The sequence below is a fragment of the Hippopotamus amphibius genome, chromosome 2 (assembly GCF_030028045.1).
Source record: "Hippopotamus amphibius kiboko isolate mHipAmp2 chromosome 2, mHipAmp2.hap2, whole genome shotgun sequence".
Taxonomy (NCBI): Eukaryota; Metazoa; Chordata; class Mammalia; order Artiodactyla; family Hippopotamidae; genus Hippopotamus; species Hippopotamus amphibius.
Window position 1 is genome coordinate 7,670,901 of NC_080187.1, and position 16,889 is coordinate 7,687,789.

At 45.8% G+C, this 16,889-nt stretch overlaps 2 protein-coding genes and 1 long non-coding RNA gene across 6 annotated transcripts in view; 1 reads left to right on the forward strand and 2 right to left on the reverse strand.

The window, feature by feature from the left end:
- The window catches only part of SPTAN1 (spectrin alpha, non-erythrocytic 1), a 57,676-nt gene extending 51,716 nt beyond the window's left edge, over window positions 1-5,960 (reverse strand). For all 4 annotated transcript variants that reach the window (XM_057724684.1, XM_057724683.1, XM_057724682.1 and 1 more), the window contains exon 1: window positions 5,838-5,960. The gene's annotated coding sequence lies outside the window, so the exon portion shown is untranslated. The remainder of the gene's footprint in view (window positions 1-5,837) is intronic.
- Window positions 5,961-7,653: 1,693 nt separating this feature from the next.
- On the forward strand, window positions 7,654-15,603 carry LOC130846019 (uncharacterized). The gene is made up of 3 exons (XR_009051496.1): window positions 7,654-7,707; window positions 13,686-13,825; window positions 15,478-15,603. It is a non-coding gene; the product is annotated as an uncharacterized LOC130846019 (long non-coding RNA).
- The window catches only part of GLE1 (GLE1 RNA export mediator), a 34,394-nt gene continuing 32,935 nt past the window's right edge, over window positions 15,431-16,889 (reverse strand). Inside the window, exon 16 of the mRNA XM_057723969.1 lies at window positions 15,431-15,775. Coding sequence (XP_057579952.1) covers window positions 15,707-15,775 — 69 coding nt within the window. The 3' untranslated portion in view covers window positions 15,431-15,706. The remainder of the gene's footprint in view (window positions 15,776-16,889) is intronic.

Genomic DNA, 16,889 nt, shown 5'->3' on the forward strand with positions numbered 1-16,889 from the left:
GGGAGCTGGGCATCTGAAAGTCAGCAGTGCTCGCCCACTGTTGTAGGCACTCAGTTCTCATGTGCGTGATTACAGGAGCCAAAGATTACAGGTTAACAGCAGTTCCTCGCACCCCTTCACCTGATAGGGAGCTGTCTCTATACAAGTTCCAGTTTCCTTTTGCTCCTAAAAGGTTCATTTCCACAGACTACATTAAACACAAGAAAAAACTTCATATCACCAGAGAACTATTGCCACCCAAAGGCGCTATGAACGCTCACCCAACACTCTGAGAGTCGGTGGAATTTTCTGGACGCTGCCTGTGTGCGCCATGTTCCCTGAGGCTGCTGCACACGGCAAGAACTCCACCCCAAGCCAGAAATGCACAGCTGATGGACAGGGCGGACTCCACGGAGAATGCTCCGGGCTGTTCCCAGCCTTAATGGGATTAACACCTCTTGAGAGCTAGAAAGGGTGACTTTGGGAAATGTGCCATGAAAAAAAAAAACACAACACAAACAACTATCTCTGACCATACCAGCCTATCCATCTACTCCACTAACTGCCCCAAAACCACCAGGATGGCAATCAACTGACTGCTAATCTCAACTCTGATTCTGTCAATCAGGTCTATGTTTGTGGTGAATGAAGGAGGGGAAATGAAGGGCTGAATGTATTCTGTTTAAGGACAGCTTCCTATTTAAGGTAACCGAAGAAAAAAAGGTCATATTTTAGCAAATAATTATTAGAGAAGACTGCAATGCAGCAGTCAAAATGCTAGCTGCATCATTCGGCCAGCAATGTGAACTGAGCACAGGAGATAAAACAGGAATTACAACTATGTCCTCCATTGTAATAAATAAAAAGAACTTGTCAGCGTTCTTACAATACTGCTCAATCTCGGGGAAGAAAGGGGGGGATGTCTAAAGATAAGAATCCTGCCTAGAAAGTTCTAGTTTAATCCAAAGTCATGCATGAGAATGATTCCTCATAACCAACACCAACCTATACACATTATCAACTGAAAATGATTCCTACAAAAGAAGCTAGCCATTAACTAATATCCTTGTCTTCTAAAAGACGGCTCTTTGAGGCCGTTCTTGGTGTGTACTTAGGGAATTTTTTAAAGCCTTACCCTAATCCACAGAAGCTGTAAGGCCACTGTGCAAGGGGAGGTGTCTGTCTCTGGAGGGTGGGGAGAGGCAGTGGGTGGGAAGGAAACTGTTAGGCAACAGAAAAGACTGCAGAGACACACACTTTCAAACCAAAGGTCAAACGCTTTGCATTCTGCACACTTGGCACCTGCAGTGAGTGAGGAGCTTAGGACACCCTAACGCAGATCTTGGAGAGGGGAAGAATTCAGTCATCAGAGTTTCTCTCTGGAACCTCAGAAGAGAGTGAAATTGTTGCGAAGACCAGAGTGCCTATTTGGAAACAAAGGGTTGGGAGGGCCGACATCTTAGTGAGCTGAACGTGGTGGACAGGGCCGTCTGGAACACTGCAGGAGGAATTCAGACCTCAGGCAGGACACCAGATATACTGTTTTGCAGGCAAAGGGATTTTGGGGACTAAAAGGATGAGGAGAGCACTTGGCTCTATGGAAAAATTCATAAACATCACCCAGAGCAAAAGGTCAGAGGAACCATCCATCAGTTTTGTTTTTGTTGCTTAGTCAGAGCCCAAAGGTGCAGAACCAATAATGCCCTTTTCCACTGGCTTAGAAAGCCGGCACATTTTACATTTCCAAAGCAGGAGAACTACATCCCTGGATATGGAAGGGCTCCCGGAGAACAAAGCGCCAAAGAATTGGCACAAAATGTGATGCTAATTGATTCTCAGATTAAGTGAATTAACTCAAAACAGCTCAGCTGCAGATTTTAGCGGCAGACCTGAGAGTAAGCGGAGAGGTAAATAATACATAAATTAAGAATTCTAACCATGGAAAAACCAGAAATGTTTGTTTAAACCACATTCCAATCAGGATTGTAGATCTGCACAACAGCCTTCAAATCGATTAATTCCTTTCAAACTTGTTAGCAGGATTCTGCAGAGGTGAGCAGGGATTTAGCTTAAAGAAGCAAAAGATCCATACTGCATTGCATCAAAATTCAGAAACACTGAGCAAGGTTCAGAAAACTTACTTCTAAATGCCTCCCAAACACCACCCTGCTGCTACTTACCTTTTATAACCTGTAAAATTCAGATGAAAGGTATTTAAGTGCAAAACACTGTTACTGAGATTGAAAAAGGAAAAAGGTATCATGAGCCCATTTTTATAAACCTTGTTGAAATAATTAACCAGTCTGATTTATAAAAGGGCTTGCCTTGGATTTATCACCCACAATCACTAGAAATTTGCAGAGTTCATATTTCTGCTTATGGGATATCAAGCCATTAGTTTTAAGCATTTTTCTTTTTGAAAAAGGACCAATTTAGCAAACACTCAAAAACGGTACACAAATAAAAACACATATAGTGAGCTTTTTTTTTTAAACAAGAAAACGCAAGTTCCATTTCATGATAAGGATTGTGGCAAAAAACTTAAGTCAGTGGAAACAGGAAAGAAACCCAAGTTTACAGTATTTGTCAAACTGAGAAACACTATTTTTACTTGTTTTTGGATTATTTTTCTCTAAATATCTAAGATAATGTGGTTAGTCCCTTGGTTCTTAAGAACCAAGTAACCATCAATTTAAAAAAATAAGCAAACACTACATGCAAACACCAGTAGGGTGAGAAGAAATTAATAAATTCATGCCTTAAAGAGAGGAATGTAAAAAACAAAAGGCTTTGGAAATTTCAGAATAAATCCACTAAGACTTTTGTTCACGTAATACCAAAAATAAACCAAACAAAAGCCCAAGCCCTAACCAGTTTGCGTAACAGAAAGGTCATGCAGGCAGGGCATTTCCCCCTCTCTTTGGATCATTCAACCTCTTTGACACATAAGTGTCTTCACTGCAAGCCGGGCAAAACTCAAGAGGTAACGCGTTTCCTGCATGCTGGTCAAATACCTGGACTCTGCGTTTACGAAACGATGACAACATGATGGAGGAATGTGGCGTCTGAAGGGAGGCGGGGAGAGCAAGATAACAAGCTTTTAAGGGCAAACTGAACACAATAATTTCACAAGAAACAGATCCTCTTAAAAATAAATGAAGACAGGTAAAAATCAAATTTCAGATATTTTCCCAGCGCCTTTCTCATTCTACAGAGCTTCTAAATTCCACCAGGGATGTAAAATGCAGAAAGAACCAAGGTTCTCTGGTCTTAGCAGATGTGCTGCCTTGGCCAAGCCATACCCTCTCCTGGGTCTCAGTTTCCCAATTTTCAAGTAATCCTGACTAACACTGAATGTCCTTTTTTTTATTATTTATTTATTTATTTATTTGGCACACGGGCTTAGTTGCTCCGCGGCATGTGGGATCTTCCTGGAGCTGGGATCGAACCCGTGACCTCTGCATTGGCAGGCGGATTACTTAACCACTGCGCCACCTAGGAAGCCCCTGAATGTCCTTTTTAACACTACACATGCCCTTCCCCAACCCACATTCCCACAAATTAGCTGAGATTCCCAGTACCAGATGATTTCTGTATCCCCTTCCATTCAGGAATAAAATAGCATAATTTCATGAAGTCATCAGAAACAAGAAAGAACTCAAACTAAAAAGATCTAACCTGGGACTAGCTTACTGGGGCACTTCCTTCACAAAATACTATTTCCTGTTCAAAACCCATACCAGAGGAATATGCAAAAGAGGTGGCAGGGAGGTACAAGCGCAGCTGCTCCGGTCCACTGCCCCCAAGCGAGCAGCTCTGCGTGCCTCCTCTGCATTCCTGGAGTCAGCATTTGCCATCAGGCCGTTGCATTCTTCTACCTACTCCAACCACAGCTGATGGTCTGCAGCAGACCCGCTGCATGACTAGCAGAGTCCTCGCATAGCCCACGGAGGATTGATTACAAGGCCGGCCTCGTGCCCACTGTCCTTAGTGCAGGTTCAGCAATGACAGGACTGTGGACTATTCCTGACACCCACTTCTCAGTATCTGCAGTCGCCTGCCCCGCCCTGCCAAGGGAAGAAGGCAGGTAAAGGGAAAGCAGAGGAAATTCTAACCCAGGGAGCCAAAAGATACACTGAAAAAACAGCTCTCCCCACCTAAACCCATTCATCAGATTGCCTGACAAGCTCATACTGTGAGCCTGTATCGTATCAGGTTGCTCTAATTATTAGATTACTACAAACACCCTGCCAAAGACCAAAAACATTGGAGAATGTTACCCAGCTGATGGTTTACTGCAGGCCTGCCTCACACCTGTCCAGCAAGGAGCAAATCCGCCTTCTGAGTCTTGGCTCTCCATCTAGTTCCCTGGATAACAGCTAACACACTTTGAGGGTCCCTTTGAGTAATACTGGCCCAGTTACTAAAAAAGGCTTATTGTTAATTTCCTGCTCAGAGGCCCTTGCTGCAGCACATTTTTAAAACTTGGACTTCAATTTGACCTTTTGAAATCTGACATTAGCTGCAAACAAAAGGGAATATACATGACTAGTTTGAGGAGTTGGAACCTTGGCTCGATGGCTTCATACAGCTGAGGGTTCCCACTGCTGTTCTTCAGATTCTCTTGTTTCCTGGCTGCAGACACCCCCACCCTTCCATCTTTGATACATTCTGTTTTAGTTAAGTCCAATTGCTATGACGACGCAATTTCTCAACACATTATGAAAATATTTCATATGGTCTCTCTCTGCTTCTTCCCTAACAGCCATCATGCTAAGTTTTTCTCAAATACCATGAAGAAGACAGAACAAAGGGCCTACATAGTGTAGGATCCATTATATAAAAGAGATTTGACAAGGTGCTGCAGCAGTTCAGGCATCATTTCAACCCAGCTTTCTGGCCTATTTAAGCTTTTAATTTACAACATATTCCACCCTTAACCTTAACAAGCCCTTTGTTTAAAATACATTTTATCCCAGTACATCAAAGAGACTTTTAAAAGCAATTCTCTTTGGGAAGCATGTAATCAAATTCGCAGCGACGGCTTTCAGACAAAAGGCTGCTCTATCATTCAACACCGTCATGGCTGTAGAATTTTTGACAAATAATATGTCCTCGATTGGAGAGACCCGGTCTCGGGGCAAGGAAAAAAAAAAGAACCCTAAGCTGTTATTTGATTTGGGTCTCATACAAAGCAAGAGCCGCATCTACCTGCTGCTTACAAGCAAATCACGGTTTGGGAAGAAAAATATATTTATTACAGATAAGAAACGGAGATGGCCAGTCTCAGACCTTTCTGCATGTAGGGAAGGCCAAGAATCGCCACACAGGATGAAATTAAGGTCAAAGACCCCTTTACTCCCGGCTCTTCCTCCTTCAAGGGTTGGGCCAGCATTGCTGGTGGGAATTTGGGAAAAGGAGCTGCAGAAGTCGCTCCCCACGGAAGGAAGGGACCGGGGGCGGTGGGGGGAGCGCTCTGCGGAGAGGGGGATGGAGAAGCGATCCGGACTAGGAAGCCCCCGCCCCACCTGCGGCAGCCGGATGGGGCAGGGCGGGGTCGCAGCCAGGCTGAGCGGGGAGGGGGGCTGCGGGGAGGGACCCTGAGGCCTCACCGCCCCTCCGCCCAGTCAATGACATTCCAGCGGCCGGTGCGCAGGCTCGGCCCGGCGGCTCCTCCGCAGCCCACGCACCACCAGCGGGTGGCAGGCGGCTCGCCCCGCTCCCCGCCCGACGGAGGGAACGGCGAGGCCGGCGGGGCTCACCTGTCCGCGCGCTGGCCCCGCCCCGCCCCGCCCCGGGGGTCGCCCGGCGCCCTCAAGCCTCGCTCCCGTCTCGAGTTCGCCCGCTCCCCCTCTCACCGGCTCCTGGGGGTGAGGGCAGTGGGTGCGTCGGGCCGGGGGTGCTGGAGGAACCGACGGGGCTCGGCGGCCTCCGCTCCTCCTCGTTCGCTCCGCAGCGGGTAGTGGCGGCGACGCGCGCGCCCCGCCTCTTTTATAGGCGGCCACGCGCGTTCCGGCGGCGGGCGGGCGCGAGCGCGGGGGAAGGGCCCCAGCGCGGCGCGAGGGGCGGGGACGAGCGCCGGCTGAACAAACGGGGCGGAGCTCCCGCCTGCTCGCCGCCCGATCACCCGGCGGAAAAGGCCGAGCGCTCCCGGAAGGAGCCGAAGCGGCGATGGGGGGGCAGAGCCGAGCCCCGGGAGAGCAGCGAGAGGAGGGGGGAGGAGTGCGCGCGCCAGGGGTGGGGGTTAATGGTGCAGTGGAGTCGCTGCCTCCGCCCAGGCGGGCTGAGATGCTCCAGCCGCACCGCCCTCCCCGCAGCTAGCATCCTCCAATCCTGCCCCTCCCCGCCCTGCAGAGAATCTTCGGCACCCCACCCCTCCGCCCCTGGGAGCCCTTCCAGGACTGCAGCGAAGGGCGGGGCAGGGCCATCGCTGCAGTCTGGCCGGGAATGCCGCGCCTCCCAGCCGGAAAAACGCCCAGTCCCGAAGGGTGAGATCACCCCCGTGTGCTTCTCTTTCTCCTGCCCCCTTTCCCTAGGAGAAGGCTGGCTCCGGGGACCGAAGTCAGCTTTCTCTGATGGGGGTTGGAGTCAAGAAACCGAGGCTGGTTTGGGGCTCCGGGTTTGTGAAGGTGGTAAGAAAAGGCCGAATCCGATCAAAAAAAACAAAGTCGACTAATTTGGAGTTTATGTCTGTCATTCTGAGATTTGAAGAGTTAATGATTTTTTACATTCTTACATCGAAAGCTTTCTGACAGATCGGCAGTGGAATAGGATACATTAGTCTTATTTTATAAATGAGACGTTAAGATTCTCCTTGCCACAATTAACTGACCTTTCCTTATGTACCAAGCACTATGCTATGTGTGCTACCTTTTAAAAAAATATTTTTGCAATAATTTTATGATTTAGGTATTATTTCCCCACCTTACAAAAGAGCACCCTGACATGGAAGCTGGGTCTCTTGCCCTGGGTCAGGCAGCTAGCAAGAGGAAAAGCAAGAATTTGAATCCGGGCAATCAGAACATGCACTTAAACAATGTGCTATACTGCCTTGCCGTAGGAAAGGGGGGGCATTGTGATGGTGGATGCTGGTGGGCCGAGAAAAGAAAAATAGAGGATTTCTGGAATTTCTGTTCCTTACAGCCTTAGCAGTTTAAGGGCCTGGCTCTGAAACTAGAAACCCTCAGTTAGGAAGCCCTTTCCCCACCCCCACTCCAGTGACAGCTGGGTTACAGCCATAGAAAGTAACACCCAGATCATTCCTGTGCAGTCAGGCAGACCAGGAGCTCTGCAGCTCAGGAAGGCCTCAGCCTCCTGGTTCCCAAGCATCCTCCCCTTAGAATAAATATAAAGGCACTAGGCACTGCAGCAGAATTGGACCCGGGCCCAGCCCTGAGCTTCTTGGTCCTCAGTAGTTTGGCTTCTTCCCTGTGCCTGGGATCTGCAATCCAGTTTCTGAGCTGCCCCGCCTGAGGCCTGATAATGGGGAAAAACGTCCCTATTCCCTCACTGCATCTGAGGGCAGAGAAAAGGAAAGGAGTGGCCACACCCCAGAAGCAGCTTTACAGAATCTGGAGGGAAAACGTAGGAGTTGAGAGGCATTTCCTGCAATCCTCCATGCAGAGAAAACAGGACCCAGTAACTCCTCCCTGGGGTGTGCATTTCTGGGAACAGATGATGGCGTCCACGGCCTCTTCTCCAGAGGGCAGCAGCAAAATGCTTAACCAGGTATTCGGCTCTGGGTACAAAATAGCTAACACACTCATAGCTCTCCAAAATTTCTGAGACCTTCTCCTGCAGCAAAGAACGGGGCTCAAGGTCATGGGCTGGAGCTGCAAAAAGGAGGGATTTTTCTTTTTAATCAGTCTGGCCTCCTAGAGAAATGGGGGTTTTGCTGCTTTTACCAGACGCAATATAGATTTGAGACCTTAAGAAAGAGCTTCTGTATTGATACAGAAACAGAAATCTTATTTGTGGACCCCTTGTCTGACCTGAGACATGGCCAAAGCCTAGTGTCTCGAGCCCTCTGCGGTGCTCTCTCACCCACCCCCTCGGCATCTGGCACTGGCGATGAAAAAGCAATTGTCTGCCTACCTCACCTTGCACAAATTTCACCATATGCCTGACACTCTGCTAGGTGTGGGGAGGGAGATGATAAAGCAGATACTGGCCCTCTTTGTTTTCTGAGAGATGCTCATTCAGAACAAAAACAAAAAAAGGCAGCAGTAGCAGCTCTGTAACCAATCCAGTCAGGTCCATTCCAGCCTCTTGAAAAGGGGGGCTGGGGGTAGGGACTGAATTCCAAGCTCTCCTTTTTCTTCTCTTTTTTGTTTTTGTTTTGGTCACGCTGTGCAGTTTGTTGGATCTTAGTTCCCTGGCCAGGAATTGAACCTGGGCCACAGCAGTGAAAGCCCAGAATCCTAACCAGTAGGTCACCAGGGAACTCCCCCAAGCTCCTTTTTCTGTTCTAACAGTTCTTGGAAGGTTTGATATGAGTCCTAGGATTAGGCATTTAGTCCCAGTACCTTTTCAAGTTATTCAAGAGGTCAGCCATTGGGAAACACACCAACTGTAATGTTTTCACATACTGCATGCAGCCATGGCAAGTTACTTGCCCAGGCTCCCTGGGAGAATCTCTCCCTCCCTCCCTCTTCTCTTTCTCTCTCTCAAACGTGCACACACTCCCTAACACACACACACACACACACACACACACACACACACACACACACACACACACGGAAGAATCTCTCCCTCCCTCCCTCTTCTCTTTCTCTCTCTCAAACGTGCACACACTCCCTAACACACACACACACACACACACACACACACACACACACGGAAGAATCTCTCCCTCCCTCCCTCTTCTCTTTCTCTCTCTCAAACGTGCACACACTCCCTAACACACACACACACACACACACACACACACACACACACACACACACACACGGAAGAATCTCTCCCTCCCTCCCTCTTCTCTTTCTCTCTCTCAAACGTGCACACACTCCCTAACACACACACACACACACACACACACACACACACACGGAAGTTAACAGGTAAGCACTACTCTTTTTTTCCCCCCAAGAAGGGAGCCAATTGGGAAGTCACGCTGGCAAGTACACTGTACTTCTTCCCAGATGAGATTCTGCAGTGTCAGAGCTGGCAAGGAAAAGCACAGATCTTCAAAACAAGGACAGGAAGAACCCTGAAGACATTCTAAGTGGAATAAACCAGACACAAAAGGGCAAATATTGTATGATTCTACTTCCAGGACAACCCTAGAATAGTCGAATTCATAGAGAAAGTGGAGCAGGGATTGCCAGGGCCTGTGGGGAGGGAGAAGGGGGAGCTCGTCTTTAAGGGTTACAGAGTGGCAAGTTTTGCAAGATGAGAAAGTTCTGGAGATGGATGGTGTTGATGGTTAATACAGTGTGAGTGTGCTTGATGTCACAGAACTAACTATACACGTAGACACTTAGAAATGTTTAAACTTTGGACTTGCCTGGTGGTACAGTGGATAGGACTCCATGTTCTCAGGGCAGGGGGCCGGGTTTGATCCCTGGTCAGGGAACTAGATCCCACAGGCATGCTGCAACTAGGAGTTCACGTGCCACAACTAAGGAGCTTGCATGCTGCAACTAAGAACCAGAGCAACCAAATATTTTAAAAAATGTTTAAACTAAATTTAAAATTTTATTTTTATTTAAATTTTTTATTTTTAAATTTTATTTTTTAAAAGTTTATTTATTTATTTTTGACTGCATTGGGTCTTTGTTGCTGCACGCAGGCTTTCTCTAGTTGCGGCGAGTGGGGACTACTCTTCTTTGCGGTGCACTGGATTCTCATTGTCGTGGCTTCTGTTGTTGTGGAGCACGGGCTCTAGGCGCTTGGGATTCAGTAACTGTGGCAAGTGGGCTCAGTAGTTGTGGCTCACGGGCTTAGTTGCTCTGAGGCACGTGGGATCTTCCTGCACCAGGGCTTGAACCGTGCCCCCTGCATTGGTAGGTGGGTTCTTAACCACTGTGCCACCAGGGAAATCACATTAACTTTTAAACTGTAAATGTTATGTTACTTTACAACGACTGCCTCTGAAATCAGGAGCACATTAGAGAAGAGGCCTGATGGCTGCTGGAAGCCTGGACTTGACAGGCTGGTTTGCTTAACAGGACTGTAGGTGACAGCAGAGAGGTGAACCCCTTGCTCTCCTGGCACATCTTCCTAATCCAGTTGCTGATTTCCCGTATGTACTCTTGTGGGACCACCTTTTCAGCCCCTTCAGTCTCTCTCTTTCCTATTCATCCTGAACACACAGAATTAGCTTCATAAACATGTGAAACCTTCTTAAAAAATTGTACTAGCTTCCCATTGCCTACAGAATCACCTGAACTATTTTAACAGAGATTCTGGAGCCTCCACAAACTTGTGCCAGCATACCTTTCCACAGCATCATTTCATACTGCTCTTCTCCAGGCCTGAGCTTAGCCCCTTCCTAAACAGGTTATTTATTTTTCCAACTTCATGCTTTTGTTCATGCTTTTGTTCATACTTTCCCCCTTAAATTAGAATGTCCTTCTTTCCTGACACCCAAACTCCTCGTTTCTGACAAATCTTACCCATTTTGAGTTTCTGTAAGTGGAACCTTTCTGGAAGAGCAGTTTGGTGATATGGATCAGAATATGAAATTTGCATGTCATTTGACACAGCAATGTTATATTTAAGAATTCAACCTGAGGAGGTAGAAAATATATTTAAGAATGTCAGTAATCGTAAGAAAAAAAAATAGAAGCAGCTAGTCACCAACTGAAAAATGGTTAATTACGATTCATTAATTCAAGACTATACTAGTGATATAGTTCATACTGACTGACGAACAATATCTGATATGTTACTGAACATGGCAGCACGTTATTTAAGAGCTATTTATTTAAGAGCTATATTTGTATACCCGCGTATATATGCACAGAGATGACTAGAGATACAGTGCGTACCTAGAATAAAAGGCTTTTGGACTTTTTTACCCTCTTTTAAAAAATTTATGAGTAGTTTTAAGTATCGGGATCAAATACCATCTCCAGATACTTTCTTGACCACCCTAACCTCCAGGTAAAGCATTTTAAAAAGTATATTCCCAGAAATACTAGTCCCAAGAGAAGCTCAGGGGTTCCACGGTAAGTTCAGGAAGGAGGTTAATTCAAAGTAGCATAGTTAAGGCACCAAAAAGTCCTGCAAGAAAAGTCCTTTTTCTTTCCTTTAGAATCTACACATTTTATTATGCACGATTTCAGACATAAACCTAGAAAATGGAATAGTGCAATAAACCTCCATCTGCCCAGCACCTAGCTCCAACAATTATCAACATCCTGCCATTCTTATTTCATCTAGTACTTCACCTAGTTTACCCTGCAGAACAACTTCCCGAAAAAAACTTCCCTAAGTGAAATGGAGCTATCTTCTGTGCTATAGTAACTTTTAGCTCAAACCATTAAGCACTCCAAGTATGTTAATCACATTCTCCATTGAGTTAAATTTCCACTCCCCACATCACCTACTTCACTTTAAGCAGGAAGCATTTTGCAAAACCTGTTTAGAGTCAACGTTCCATTCCTGCTACAGGTTGATGACTTCAAGGTCACCTTTGGCATTACCGTCCTGTTTTCAGAGTTGTAGTTTCTAGAGCTTGAATTTGTCACCTTGTCAGAATTGAAGGCCTGATTTTTTCTTGCTGTTTGTTTTTTAAGTGGGGGTAGGATTATCTTTTAATTTGTAAATAATTTCTACAAAATTACAAGAATAATAGGAAAAAAATCCCATACACCACCCTTCACCCAGATTCCCCAATTTGCTAACATATGACCACATTTGCTCTATTATTCTACACATACACACACGTGTATAGATACCTATTTTCCCCCTGAATCATTTAAGAATAAGTTGCAGACAACATGCCCGCTTACCCCCAAGTACTTTAAGAGCACTTCATTTCTATACACAATACAATGATGAAAGTCAGGAAAGAACATTGACATAATACTACTATCTAACTAACGTACAGACCTTATTCAAGTCTTGGCAATTGTCCCAACATCCTTTACAAGACAAACACACAGATCTTTTTTTTTTCTGGACCAGGTTCCAATCCAGGATCATGTACTACATTTAATGTAAACATCCTGAAGGAGCTAAAAGAAAAACATTTCTTGAAAATATCATCTGTATAGACTATTTTTTAAAAAAAGGAGCCTGGCTGTAAACTAGAGGATAAATTCCTTTAGGATGGATGTTTCTGGAAGTTCATCACATAGCTGTAAGACCATGGCCCACATCTGCTTTCTGCAGGTCCACAGGAAATCTAGTATCAGGGATTCATTAGGTGGCATGGAGAAAAGGGAAGTGAATGGCCAGGCCTGATAAGGCACCTGTGGGAAGCTCTGTGGCTCTTTTGCTTTTCCTGGCACTGAGAAGACATCCACACCTAATTATGTCACTGCTATCACCCCAGGAAGCTTGGGAAGTGGGGGAAAGTTCCCAGCACCTGGGCGGGAAATCTCCAGAACTCCATTCTTCTATCCGAGGGATGAGTTGGGTTTCTCTCCCATTGGAATTTTCATTTCATCATCAAATTTGCTTTAAAGTGATGTAGGACAATGATAAAACAAAAATATGGGCACTCAGCCTAAGAAATGAGGTCAAACTTGAAAGGAAGCAAGCAGACAAGTGAGCACTTGAATTTCAAAATGAAGTGAGAGAGTAGCACTGACATATATACACTACCAAACATAAAACAGCTAGCTCGTGGGAAGATGCTGCATAACACAGGGAGGTCAATTTGATGACTGGTGATGACCTAGAGGGGTGGGAAAGGGAGGGTGGGAAGGGGGCTCAAGAGGGTGGGGATAAGGGGATACATGTATAAATACAGCTCTGATTCACTTTGTTGTACAGCAGAAACTGGCACAACACTGTAAAGCAATTATACTCAAGATCTGGAAAACAAACAAACAAATAAATAAATAAAACCGGAATGCAGTCCTTGGTATTCTACTGTAAGGAACCTGATACTACTAGCCACCAGGAGTTGCCTCTATCGGCCAGCAATCTCTACCTCTGGAGGCAACGTTATCAGTCAGTATCGAAAACCTGGCCTCCCTGACACTCCCCTTTCTTGGTTTACCATCAAGAACCCAACAGGAATACCAAGCATCAGATGACATGTGCAAGACTGTTAAACATGTCTAGAGAAAGAAGATTCAAATATTGTTAAGAGGTGTCTTCTATGAAGTGGTACAAATTCAAAGTGGAAGAGACCTTAGAAATCACCTTGTCCAATGATTTTTTTTTTTTATTGGCTGTGTTGGATCTTTTTTTCTGCTGTGCGCGGGCTTTCTTTTAGTTGCGGTGAGTGGGGGCCTCTCTTTGTTGTGGTGCACGGGCTCCTCATTGCCGTGGCTTCTCTTGTTGTGGAGCATGGGCTCCAGGCGCATGGGCTTCAGTAGTTGCAGCACATGGGCTCAATAGTTGTGGCTCATGGGCTCTAAAGCACAGGCTCAATAATTGTGGCGCACGGGCTTAGTTGCTCCGCGGCATGTGGGATCTTCCTGGGGCAGGGCTTGAACCCGTGTCCCCTGCATTGGCAGGCGGATTCTTAACCACCGTGCCACCTAGGAAGCCCCCATTGATTTTTGATATTTCTTTTTTGGCAGAAGAACTTTCCCGTTCTTACACAGAACTCCAATATATACGGCACATAAAGCAAAAATGCTGTGGCAGCGAGACTCTCGGAGTTCCATGCGGACCCATGAGTTCCACTAAAGGCTGTGCAAATGTAAGCTGCTTAACTCCGGTAAGAGGCACTGCTCACCTTCTGGTATTGATTTCCATAGTTATTAATAGGACAGTTTTCCAGCAGATGGCAGTAGTAGGAAGGGAAGCCTTTAAGCAATTTGCACAAAGTGTCCAAATGCTGACTGACTACACAGCCGAGCCCCATGCACTCAACAACCTGAAGTCAGTGCTTCCCAAGTTGTTCTGCCATGACGCACAGGAAATGATGCCACTTGTAAAGCTCAGGCAGAGAGAGGAAGTGCAAACGGCCACAGGCCCAGGGCTAGAGAGATCCAAGTGCCATGACATACCAGCTGGGAAGCTCTGTCCTGAGGCCCCGCTACGGAGGACAATTTGAAAACTACTCATCTGGTGACTCGTCCAGTTCTTGTGTTTCCCAGGTGGGGACATGGAGGTTCAGAGAGGGTGGATGACCTACTCAAGGTCACAAACCTAAAAGTGAGCTAAACCCAAGTCTCCGGACTCCTTCCCCAGTGTTCATTCCATTGTGTCCACATCAAAAGACTTAAATACTTCCCCATCTGCTAGATACAACAGGGTCAGTTATTGGTATATCATTCCAAAAAAGAAATGACAGGAAAAAAGCAGTGTTCCCAAGGTGGAGGTCAAGAAGACAAAAAAGGGAAAAACATACCACTCTCTGCCTAGACTCGGGCACCAGCATGCCCCTCACAATGTACACGGCTCCAGGTTCAGGAAGTTGGTCACACTGAACCAATGAGACACCAGCAAGGGGGTTTTAAAAATCAAGCTTTATTACTTATATGTTGGCACCATAGTCAACACTTCTTAGAATGGGTCGCTTCAAGCTACTCAAGATTACCAGGGCATCCCCCCCACAAACACAAGCCCGCATACAGCATTCAGTAGAGAGGAACAGATCCGTAGCCTCTGCCGCTGCAGAATGAAAGAGGATGAGTCTCTCCATAACGCAAATCTCAACTCTTATCTGAACAGCCAGACTCCGGATATTTGTCGTGGCTTTAGTCAGGCAAATCTGTCACCATTCGTTACTCAGACATGTAAGAGATTATACGGCAGTTCTCAACGTTTCCCCAACATCTTTATTAAACCCCTAATTCACTGCTTATGTATGCTCAGCTCACGTATAATGGTGCAAACCCCATCTCAGCCCATCTAAATTCAAACTGAAAAACAAAGTTTGGTTCACGCATCCCGAGGCATCTGGGAACCAAATTCCAAAGTAAGAGGACAAACAGTGCTCCTTGGTTCAATATAACACGTGTTAACAGTCCTAATCCCAGACACTAAGCTAAATCCGATGCAATTTGGGATTTAGCCCATGTCTACATCAGGCATTTCTTCTGAATTTAGAATTACTTCACAAGCTGACTAGGGCAAAACAACCATAACCCAGTCCTGCACGTCAGGATTTGGGCCTCAACTGTTAAACGCTACTTTAAAGGTGACCCTGAGTCTTTACTCATTCTGGGAATTCTCCTGAACAAGGGCAGCGTGTGGGGAGGGGTTGGGGTGTGGCGGTGGAGTGCCAGTGGTGGGTCACTTCAGCTCAGAGTGAAGTCGTCAAGGTATGAACCTACTTTCTGGAAGACACCAGAGACAAAGGAAATCAAGGGTGAGATCAAGTGCTAGACTCTTCTCATAATTTTTTTTTCAATTTTTTTGCAGAAATGAGAAAGGCCAATTCTGTTTACTGTCATGCGGACTCCTTTAAGGAGTTATCAGATCTACTAAAGGACCTCTTAGATTTGTGACCTGTGAAAATCTCCTCTCCGAGTCACAAGGCACAAATACACGAAACACACAGTGACATGACTTCTCCCAAATATCGCTGTCTTCAGTTGCTTTATTATGGCCCCTTTGCAACAAAATGGTGACGGTGGGCGATGGAGTGACATCAGGAACGCCAGAAAGAGGAAGTCAGAAAGCCCTTGGGGACAGGAATCTCCTTGCGCTGCAAACATTTCTGGCCAGGGAAAGACAAAGAAAACAGAATGACTCTCGGATAACACTGCTTCCAACACTTAACAGTTGGAGGAAACTTTGAGGGACAGCAAGTGGAAGTAAGTCCTACAGATGTGGTACACATATACAGTGGAATGTCAGCCACAAAGAAGAACAAAATAATGCCATTTGCAGCAACATGGATGCACCCAGAGAGTCTCATACTGAGTGAAGTGAATGAGACACAGAAAGACAAATACCACATAACATCACTTAGATGTGGAATCTAAAAAAATGGTACAAATGAACTTATTTACAAAACAGAAATAGAGTCACAGATGTGAAAAACAAACTTATGGTCACCAAGGGGGAAAGAGGGGGAGGGATAAACTGGGAGATTGAGACTGACATGTACACACTACTGTATGTAAAACAGATCACTAGTAAGAACCTGCTGTGTAGCACAGGGAACTCTACTCGGTACTCTGTAATGACCTATATGGAAAAATCTAAAAAGGAGTGGATGTGTGTATAGGTACAACTGATTCACTGTGCTGTACAGCAGAAACTAACACAACATTGTAAATCGACTATACTCCAATAAAATTTAATTAAAAAAAGAGAAAAGCTTGTGTGTAAGACTTCTTCTGCAAGAACTGCAGCAGAGGACAAATGCTAGGCTATCGTTATGTCTGTCCCACTCTCATCTCCCACAGCCTGGCCTCACCTATCACTACTGCAATTTCCCCAACTGGGCTACGAGAAATTGGAAGTCAGTAGGCTGTCTTGGCAGATGTACCATGGAGTTCTCAATGATTTGTCAAAATTCACCTTGTAATGTTTTTTGGCACTTGGAAAAAGGAGAGGAGTCTGGCTCAAAGTACGGTCTGCTCTCATGGAGAAAAGTGACCACACGTACCTGTTCTCTAGACCTGAGACTGAGGAAAGAACATTGGCCAACATGCCAAAAAATGTATCAGTGAGATAAGATTCATTAAATATATTTTAAATATATTGTATTCGTCTCTTAGGAGAGTTTCCCCACAGGCAGTATGGACAATGACATGTAGGAAGATGATGAAATGGCAGCCCTGAAGGTGAAGAGGGAATGATGGACAAAAAAGGAGGGTTCGGAA